Raw genomic sequence first — 9,326 nt, 5'->3', positions numbered from 1 at the left:
TTTATTTTTTTTTATGACGAATTCCCAATATCATGCAAATTTAACATGCTTTTAATCCAATTAAATATTGGACCCATGTAACATATCTTCATCACACTCATTTTATATAAATTAAATTATCAACTTTGTGGTTACAAATTATTTAATCCTTAGATTCGATAGACTTGAAGGAAGCATACCATCAAAATTAAAACCTTAGCCAACCTTTAATGGTCGGAGGAAAAAGGAGACAGATTTGGGCAAATGAATGAGAAATGTGGGCACAAGCTATAAATGTTTTTATAAGCCTAGAAAACAAATGATTATTCGTCAATCCAATTTAAATGTAATATAATATATATATATATATATATATATATATATATATATATGATTTGGATGTATTTGCTGACTATTTGAAGCTTCCGCAAATTTATTGAAATAATTATTTTGCCCTTCAATTATTCCCTCCAATCCATGCAATCCACCAACATCTTTATTTACTGCAACTCCCCAACAGGTGCCTCGTTGAGCCATAGGAAATGAATAAAGTCGTAAAGCTTTCCACTTACACTCACCTGTTTACCATTCATATTATTGAAGTTTCAGTCGTTTCTCTTTGAGCAATTGTAATTGCAGTACTTGAAAATTTATACATACGAGAAAATTATTGAGCTTGATATATTTATCTATTACCTTGTATGGCGTTGGGTTCAATCTCCTCATGTGGTCGGGACGCATTTGCTCAAGTTGTTTGATGCAACGTTCCCTGATTTCCTTCAGAGGTGGTAAATCTTCTCTTGGTTTACCTGCAAGAAATAAAACTCGAGGTTACCCACTATGCGAAATGATTAACCAATCACAAGCATAATTAAAATTATTTCCAAGTAACCTGAGTTTCCAGGCCAGTAACACTTTAGGAGCTCCTCAACACACTGTGGCACCACATATGCTCTCTTAGATTCATTGAAAGGGTGGCGACACAAGATTCTTTCTCCTACCTGCACGTTAGAAGTAGACATGACAAATACAAACTTACACCATTCAATATGTGGTAAACAGTGAACTCACACGTAAGATTCAAAGGGCAAGCAATATAAGGGTATACAGGAAAAAAAAAAAAATTTGCACTAATAATATATAGGCGTGCTAAATTGTGGTGGATGCCCTCTAAAAAAGGGGTTTTTTCTGTCCGCTCCTATAGGGACCCTAATCAACCCACAACACAATTGCTTTCCATGGAAAAGTATTTGGAGAAATAAAGTGCCTTCTAAGGCAATTTTTTTTGCTGGGACAGCATCTTTGGCTGGGCAAGATCTTGACTATGGATAACTTAAGGAAACGCAGAGTGATTGTTGTGGACTGGTGTTGTATGTACAGGAAAAATAGTGAGACTGGATCATCTTATACTACATTGTGAGGTCGCTAGATCACTTTGGATTGATGTTTTTAGAAGATTGGATGTAGCCTAGGTTATGCCAGCTACGGTGGTTGAGCTCCTGGCCAATTGTAAGAATTTGGGCAGAATTCCACAAATCACAGTTGTGTGGAAGATGGTGCCTATATGCATTCTTTGGTGCCTATGGGAGGAACAAAATGATCGGACTTTTGAAGATAAGTAGCAAAAATATTGGAGGAGATTAGATTGTTCTTTGTGAAAACTTTGTTCCTATGGGTGGATGTTGTAGATAGCAATGGTCTAGATTTTCATGATTTTCTTGTTTCAATCTCTTCCTCTTAACTGGGTGTAAACTCTTCTATACCCTCTGTGTACTTGGGCTATGCCTATTTTCATTAATAAAAATTGTTACCTAACAAAAAATAATAATGATATAGAGCAATCTATGGCTTGGCAACTCTGACCATCCAACTCTCAACTCAAATAAACCTTAACCCAAATTATTCAGAAATCATCATAAGATGTGACTTTAGAGCGGCATTAAACCACTCAAGCCTCCTCTATCCAAAGCTTGGATTGGCTGTCTAAAAATTAAGACGTTAAACATAACACCAGAGGCCTCGGCTAAATTTTACATTGCAACAGAAAGCCAGGAGAGAACGATTGGTTTTTTTCAGATGACAAAGTATTGGGATTCCTGATTGTTCAGAACGTATTGAATCATATGTACAGTGCTTGAAGAGCAACTACCCTAGACCTGGCAGCCTAGTCTTTCATTTTATTTTTCAAACCAACTAAAAATCGCATTTCATGTTTGAAAGGATAATGAAAAGAGGCCTCTCTTCTTTTACTCCATTTTCTTATTCTTTTCTTTTTTATATATAAAAAGGACGGTATCCTTGGCACCATTTTCCTACTCCTTAACACCTGGTGCAACCAAAATCCACAAGCTGACATGGTGATTAAAAAACATTGCCAGCCTGTGTATTCCTAATTGTAGATAATTTGACTAATGATAGAATGACAGATATATATTGCTGAGAAAGCCCACATCTATATACCGAGGTTGGGAACTTATAGGAGCACTAAGAAAGTAGAAATGCAAGATACCTTTGGAGATGGTTCATTTTCCCCAGTCATTATGTCTACTAAGGGATAGCCTTCTTTCCCATGCAACCTGTAACACCGTTTTTTACATGGAATAGAGACCTAGAAATAAAGGAAAAATATTAGGAGACAAATAGAAAATGTCTTGTTGAGATTTTGTGACAGCATGATCAAACCTTTGAAACATCTTCAGAAAGCTTGATGCGTGGCTGATTATTTATCTCAACGAGCTTGAAAACACAACCTAAAGCAGCTTGAGCATAGCACGTAACCAAATTGGTTCCAATTCCAAATGCATCAACCTCATGACCCTGCCCAAAAAAAGCAAATTCAATAGAAAAATTGATATAATTTGAAACTAGATATGGTATCACATTTATAGGAAAGAACGAGTGGTTAAGCTTTAAATTTAAGAAGAAACATGAGAGAGAGAGAGACAGAGAGAGTCAACAACAAACAGAAGATTAATGAGAGAATATATCCCCAGATAGGAGATATGACAACAAAAGACAAACATACAAATTTCAATACATGACATTCACCTGAGCAAGTAACCAAACAGTCAGAAAGTAAATGTGGTGTGGGATTACATAGTCACCACCAATTCAGGTGAAATTAATGTGGACTTATGATGCACAGTTAAAAGAACTTGTCCTACAATGTTTTTCTATATCGATAGAGCCTTTTGACAAAATAAAGAAAAGATCAATTTATTTGGTAACTATAATCTAGAATTAATAAGAGATTAAACCCATCAAACTTCACTAAAACTAGATATGTGATAACAACTTAACAAGCAACATCTGAGAGAATCAGGGCCATGAAAAAATATATGAAAATGAAATCATTAAAGAACAACAGCTAATATATCTTCATTCAGCATGCTGCTGAATGAAATAACTGCCAGGCAACACCCTGTCAAAGAGGTATCTCTGTTACTTGGTGGCATACAATCATCTTGTTTGATTGTCCTACTTGGAGCAGACTATATTAATACTTCAATTAGACAAAGTCTCCAGGGGCTTTGAATGCATTGTACAGAAATCCGACAATAAGCAATATAGTATACACAAAATTTGGTGTAAAGTCATTACCTGTTTGTTTAAAGCATCTAAAGTCTCCTCGTTAAGGTCATTACTAGCTGTGATACTCATTTTTCCAAAGCCAGACATTCCAAATTCCTTCTCAATGGCCAAAAAAAACTTCCGGGCCTCACAAGACAAATATGCTAGGTCACCAGAGTCCAACCTGATCCCTACTGCTTTGTACCTGTACAGCACATCATCTACACTTAGTTTAATTTACAAGGGTCAGTTTATGGAAGTGAAGAGTCTTCCAAATTTCATGCACATAAGGCAAATCAAAAACCTTTAGACATACCCCAAATCACTAAGTGCTAAAGCAACTGCACAAAAGTTAGGGATTCCACTCCTGATAACCTGTACAATAAATGTCAATGAGATGCTATTAAACACTTGCAATACATACAAGTTGTACCTAAATGAAGTGTGCTTAGAAATGTAATATGGTAACCATCTCTTGACATGAAAAAAAGGAAGTATAGGACACATTGAACTCCACAAAAAGCACAACCATGAACTACATGAACAGGGCCCCTTGCATTGACACCATTGGTACTTCAGACTTTTTTTTTTTTTTTAAAGCACATACAGAAATTCAATGAGCAGATTTTTTTGTTTTTTGTTTTTTTTTGGGGGATGGAAAAAGTTCAAAATCAGAAAGAAACCTATTTATTAATGAATGAATAGCTGTTGATGCATGACCTGGGGACCATTAAGCCCTCACACCACAATTATCACACTAGTGTACAGTACAAAAACATTTCGAGATCACCCTCAAAAGCCCGCCTAACTTAATAGAACATTTTCTGATGTCTGCTTTTTAACCTCTAACAGCCAAATGCAACATAGTCTAGATCTTCAAATAGAAATTGATTGGCTTGAGCAGCCCATCCGGACAAAGCATAATATGATGATATATATATATATATATATATATATATAGAGAGAGAGAGAGAGAGAGAGGGAGGGAGAAAGGTTAAGTAAAAGTAAATGATAAAACGTGATGAGGAAACAAACCGGATGTCACTGGTTAACAAACATAAAGAGGTAAATCAGTCTTATCCACATTATTTAAACATCTTGAGATTATTTGCAAAATTTTCGCTTACATCATATGTGTCCACAAGAGCTAAAAAGGTATTAGGGAATGCCAGGGCATATGACATGAAAGCTGCTAGCTCGCTTTGATTGGTTTCACCGAACACGCCGCGTAATGAATTTGACCACTGCAAAGCATGCATGGGCTTAAGTATTGCCGTGATTTTAATGAATTCATAAAGGTGAAACAAAAATCTTATCAGTCACATAAGTCGGTAAAACATTCATGCATTTCAACTTAATACATGCATGCATATGCAAATAGGGGCAGTATCTAAAAAAGCTGAGTCGCATATTTTTTATGATAAGAAAGAGAATGGAAAAAATAAGCTAGAATTTATGGTCTAAGCTCAACAAAGGAAAACATTCCATCTCATTGGGTCTGGCTCAAGAAATCCTAATCAAGGGTCACATTCTTTATTCAATATAGCTCACCAGCATTTTCTCACCACCTTACAGTACAACCAATTTTCATTTCCACTTTTCACTTTTTCAATTTGCATGTATTGGAAAGTAAATGAATATGTCTAGTTTAAAGCATTTTCAAGTAATAGCTTGTGTGGTAGTTCAAAATGGTAGTATGTTAATTCAATTCTCTTGAATAAATACACGAATATAACATGGTGGACACATATTCATAAGCCATAGAATAAACAGCCAAAAAAATTAAAGGCCTGAAAACAATACCTGAATTTTGCTTAACCATGTCTGAACTAGACTAACAAAATCCTCACAGATACTTGATCCATCTCTGCTATGAAGTGATTTATCTATGATCTCATCAGGGCTCTGCAAATCACTGAATAAATCAGATAAAGACTAGCTTCATGCACAAAGTTAGACATGAGTCAATAGCAAAGCAAACATAATTCACAGAGCACAAACATATTATAATCAACTTTATGTACATTATATCAAATATCATATAAAGATGGAATGAAAAACCATGCAAGAAATACAAACCATAAATGAGCTAACGAAGGCATGGGAATGTGTTCCGCGAAGTGGTATTCCAAATAACCTCCCAGCCGCAACATTGCTGTCAGTACAACACAAAGAAAAGCTATGTCAAACATTGACCAAGATCTTTTTTTTTTTTTTTTTTCATGTGTCAAACCTTAAACCAGATCAACAGCAGAAGCTGAAGGACTTAAGTTGAATGAATTTTGGTGATCTAAAGTATCAGATTCTTTTTGCAAGAGACAAATCCTGATAAGTATTAAATACTCGATCTACGTTCAACTGAATTCTTTTTATCCTTTGTTTCTCGGCATACCATGCATGTTCAATACCATGTGGATGCACTAATAACCAGAACTTCAACTGAATTTTTATTATATACAAGTAACATATAAAACTAACATACGAACAGGAAAAAATTACGTTTCCATATGAGTTCTAAGAACTACCATATCAGCAAGCATATGTGAACCCAAAGGCAAGCCTTCAAAATCCGAAGTTTTCTTTAAATAATTTGATCAAATACGTCTTCATGACTTGAAGATACATCTTGAGTTATGGATTGAACTGATCCATTAAGGCAATAATTCATGGGAGAAAATCAAGTTATTTGGCCCCAGATGATGAATCTAGAATGTAGAAGTGCCATGTCAAACGAGACTTAGCATAGACAAACAATACTTAAAAGTGCATTATCATATATATTTTAAAAGATTTTCAAAAAGGGCAGATTGCTACTAAATTCCGTCTATGGGAAATATATTGATGAAAAACATTGCAGTTGAAAATGCAACAAGTGAAACTTTCAACCAATACTACCTCGTAGCATCAAAGCCCCCAATGTAGCAGTACTTTGATGCCCCTATTCCACCATCAGGTCCCTAAATATAAAACAAAGACATCTTGTGGATGAAAATAAACACAGATAAGCACTTCAAAATAAAGAAAACAAATCAGCCACCTGAGCTCGTCGAAGCCCAAACTCAAGAAGCATTTTAGATTTTCCGGCCACAAATCGATGCCTTGCAGCATTAGTAGCAACTAATGATGGATAGTTAACAAGATTCACAAATGGAGTTTCCAGCAATTGAACCACCTGATACGGCAATATTTGCAACATGATTATTAGGTAGTCTTAAAAACAATCAACGATGAGACTTTTATTATGAGTATTCAAGAAACCATAACATGTGTACATATCAATGAAAAGGAATACACACACGTACATACAATCAACAACAATGAAACATAACAACTTTATTTCAAAGACGTCAACTTTGTAAAGAAATTAAAAATGGGGAGAAAACCAGTTTCATGGTACTCACGGCAATCGGCCCCTCAATTCTTAGCAATGGCACCTTTGGGAAAACAACTGATCCCTCCGAAACAGAGTACACTTCAACGTCAGAACAGTCGATTCCTCTAAGATAGTCGTAGAATCCGTCCTATAGATTATGAAAAAAAAAAAGGATTAGCCAACCACTTTTTTCAGGTTCACATATACACAGCAAGGAAAATATCAAAAGTGCACTTTGAAACTACATCCAGAAAGAACATGACTTTTAATTTCATTTTGAGTTATTTTCTTATCACAAGATTCAAAACCAACTCACCTAATTTCACACTATCCAGAGGATAAAAACTAATAAGTAATAAAATTATGGGTAAAGGTGAAGAAAAAAACAGTTGAAAAATTAAAATAGTGCATGGTAAAGCTACTCCTGGCCATCATTTGATTTTCATTACCAACTGGTGGTCTACAAAGCACTGCCAAAGCATGTCCCCCAAATAGCAGTGCCTACTTAGGTATTATGCAATTAATGTCACAAACTAGCATATCTTAGTTAACATAACCTAGTAGCAAAGAAAAACAAATAAGCTTATTCAGAAACTTTTATAACCACCAGGACAGTGTTCTTCCTTCTCCCATATGATTCTGGGAGAGACATCAAGTCAAACAACTGTATGTAAGACCCATGTAATAATCTGCAAATTAGGTTTTTCACGCATAACTTTTGCAGATCTCCTCTGAATTGACAAAAAAAAAAAAAAAAGCAAAATTCTTTCAGCAAATTGTTGTTGTATATTAATAGCATGTACAAGATATAAGATTGGCAAAGCTGCCTTTGTATTTATTATAAAGGTTAATGTGTCTATAACAATAATTGTTCTCATTATTTAAAGAGCTTTATCGCTACTTCTCTTGAACTAAAATCAGAATATTATTTCTAAAAAATGAACTCTTAATAGTTTGATCTACCTCACATGAAGAAGGTAAGGATTCACGAATAAAAGAGATTTCCTCTGCTGTTAACTTGAAATTAGCAATGAATCTTATGCATTCCTCTAAACCAGCAAAGATAGTATATTCACCACCAAAGGGGTTCTTCCGAAAATATAAATCAAACCTGAAAGAAACTATGAATTAGACAATGGAAACTTCTTAAGCAAGTAGAAATCAAAGCTAATCTCTTAAAAGATAGCAACACCATCTAGAAGCAATAGAATGAGCAGCTTAGGGACAAAACATATGAGATATTACTAGGAATGTAATGGCTTAAACATTGACGATAACAAGTTGATTAAATGACATGGTTCACATTCAAATCAATCCAGAATTAAACAGAATTAAAAGGACTATTTGAGCAAGAGATTAGACATGCCTTGTCTGTTCGCTTTTTTCTTTTCTTTTTTTTTAATGAGTAGGAAAACGAGAACTTATTTATTGCATGGTTCCATAATTCACCCATTCGATACCAACTTCATTAATGCGTGATTATTAAAACATGAAAACTACATGAGGAGGTTTACATGCCACCTTCATGGGTTTTAGCAGTAAGGGAACATAGGTCAAGAAATGCTTAAATTATTTTCCAAAATTACAAAACAATAATTTCTTTCCAATTTTCTAGGGAACAAGACATGTTCGGGGAAAAAGAAGAGGAAAGGAATAATAACGCAAAAACTCACACGGCTCGTTCGCGGTGTTTTCCGGCTTTCCAGTAAGCGTATGCCATGGTGAACTGGTAGAGATCGGTGAGGAGAGGCGTAACCATCGGGTTGGTTGGCCCGTCCAGTACATGGACCCGAGCAGAAAGCTCCCCATTCGGAACGTTCTCTTTCACATCCATTCCCTGTTAATTCAAATCCCTAGGGTTTGGTATGCTTGTCGTTGTTTTGTCGTCGTACTTCGTTTTCCTTCGCTCTGCGATTATAACGACGGATACATAAATATATAGAGGTACTCGCGACTTCAAAGGCAAGCGTAACCGACACGAAGGAGAAGACAAGAACCGCAGTTCAGAACCGGGAGGGTTTTGTTTCTTGGAGCACAGCTCACGGAGAAACTACTAACGAAAGACCGTTAAACACCGAGGCTGCTGCTTCTTTCTTTCTTCTTCTTTTCTTTACTTTTTTTTTTTTTTTTTTTTTTTTTTTTGTCCTGCGAAAATCCTTAAAAAATAAAGGCAAACGAAGAACAAAGTTTATTTTGTGCAAAGCACACGCGTCACACAGACGCTTATCCTTACGGGACCCATACAATTTCTTGCAATTTTCTTTATTCACAATATTTAAAAAAAAAAACTATATATTGCATTATTTATCTTATTTTTATGCCATTATAGAGTAAAGATATGTCTCCAATTCCTTTTTGACTATTTCACAATTATGACGTAGCTCTCTTCCAATCAAGTTATAAA

At 35.2% G+C, this 9,326-nt stretch overlaps 1 protein-coding gene across 1 annotated transcript; it reads right to left on the bottom strand.

The window, feature by feature from the left end:
* Positions 1 to 78: 78 nt before the first annotated feature.
* On the bottom strand, positions 79 to 9,076 carry LOC121249452 (nicotinate phosphoribosyltransferase 1). The gene is made up of 15 exons (XM_041148164.1): positions 8,596 to 9,076; positions 7,886 to 8,033; positions 6,951 to 7,070; positions 6,587 to 6,721; positions 6,445 to 6,506; positions 5,629 to 5,704; positions 5,353 to 5,454; positions 4,677 to 4,793; positions 3,866 to 3,924; positions 3,580 to 3,754; positions 2,662 to 2,796; positions 2,489 to 2,587; positions 872 to 980; positions 676 to 788; positions 79 to 557 (listed from the first exon to the last, which is right to left on the bottom strand). The coding sequence occupies exons 1-15, from the start codon at positions 8,754 to 8,756 to the stop codon at positions 480 to 482; spliced, it is 1,689 nt and encodes a 562-aa protein (XP_041004098.1). The 5' UTR covers positions 8,757 to 9,076; the 3' UTR covers positions 79 to 479.
* Positions 9,077 to 9,326: the final 250 nt, after the last annotated feature.

Source organism: Juglans microcarpa x Juglans regia, chromosome 1D, assembly GCF_004785595.1.
Source record: "Juglans microcarpa x Juglans regia isolate MS1-56 chromosome 1D, Jm3101_v1.0, whole genome shotgun sequence".
In the NCBI taxonomy this organism is placed as follows: domain Eukaryota; kingdom Viridiplantae; phylum Streptophyta; class Magnoliopsida; order Fagales; family Juglandaceae; genus Juglans; species Juglans microcarpa x Juglans regia.
The sequence above is the reverse complement of the archived record's forward strand: the minus strand, read 5'-3'. Positions and strand labels throughout refer to the sequence as shown.

What these genes read in the sequence shown, in the direction of transcription:
- LOC121249452 (XM_041148164.1), bottom strand. Translation starts at nt 8,756, where the DNA reads ATGGATGTGAAAGAGAACGTTCCGAATGGGGAGCTTTCTGCTCGGGTC. An exon ending in CTCTTGTGGACACATATGAT is followed by an intron (nt 3,925 to 4,676) that starts GTAAGCGAAAAT and finishes TTTATTGTACAG; the next exon opens with GTTATCAGGAGTGGAATCCC. An exon ending in TGAACCCAACGCCATACAAG is followed by an intron (nt 558 to 675) that starts GTAATAGATAAA and finishes AATGGTAAACAG; the next exon opens with GTGAGTGTAAGTGGAAAGCT.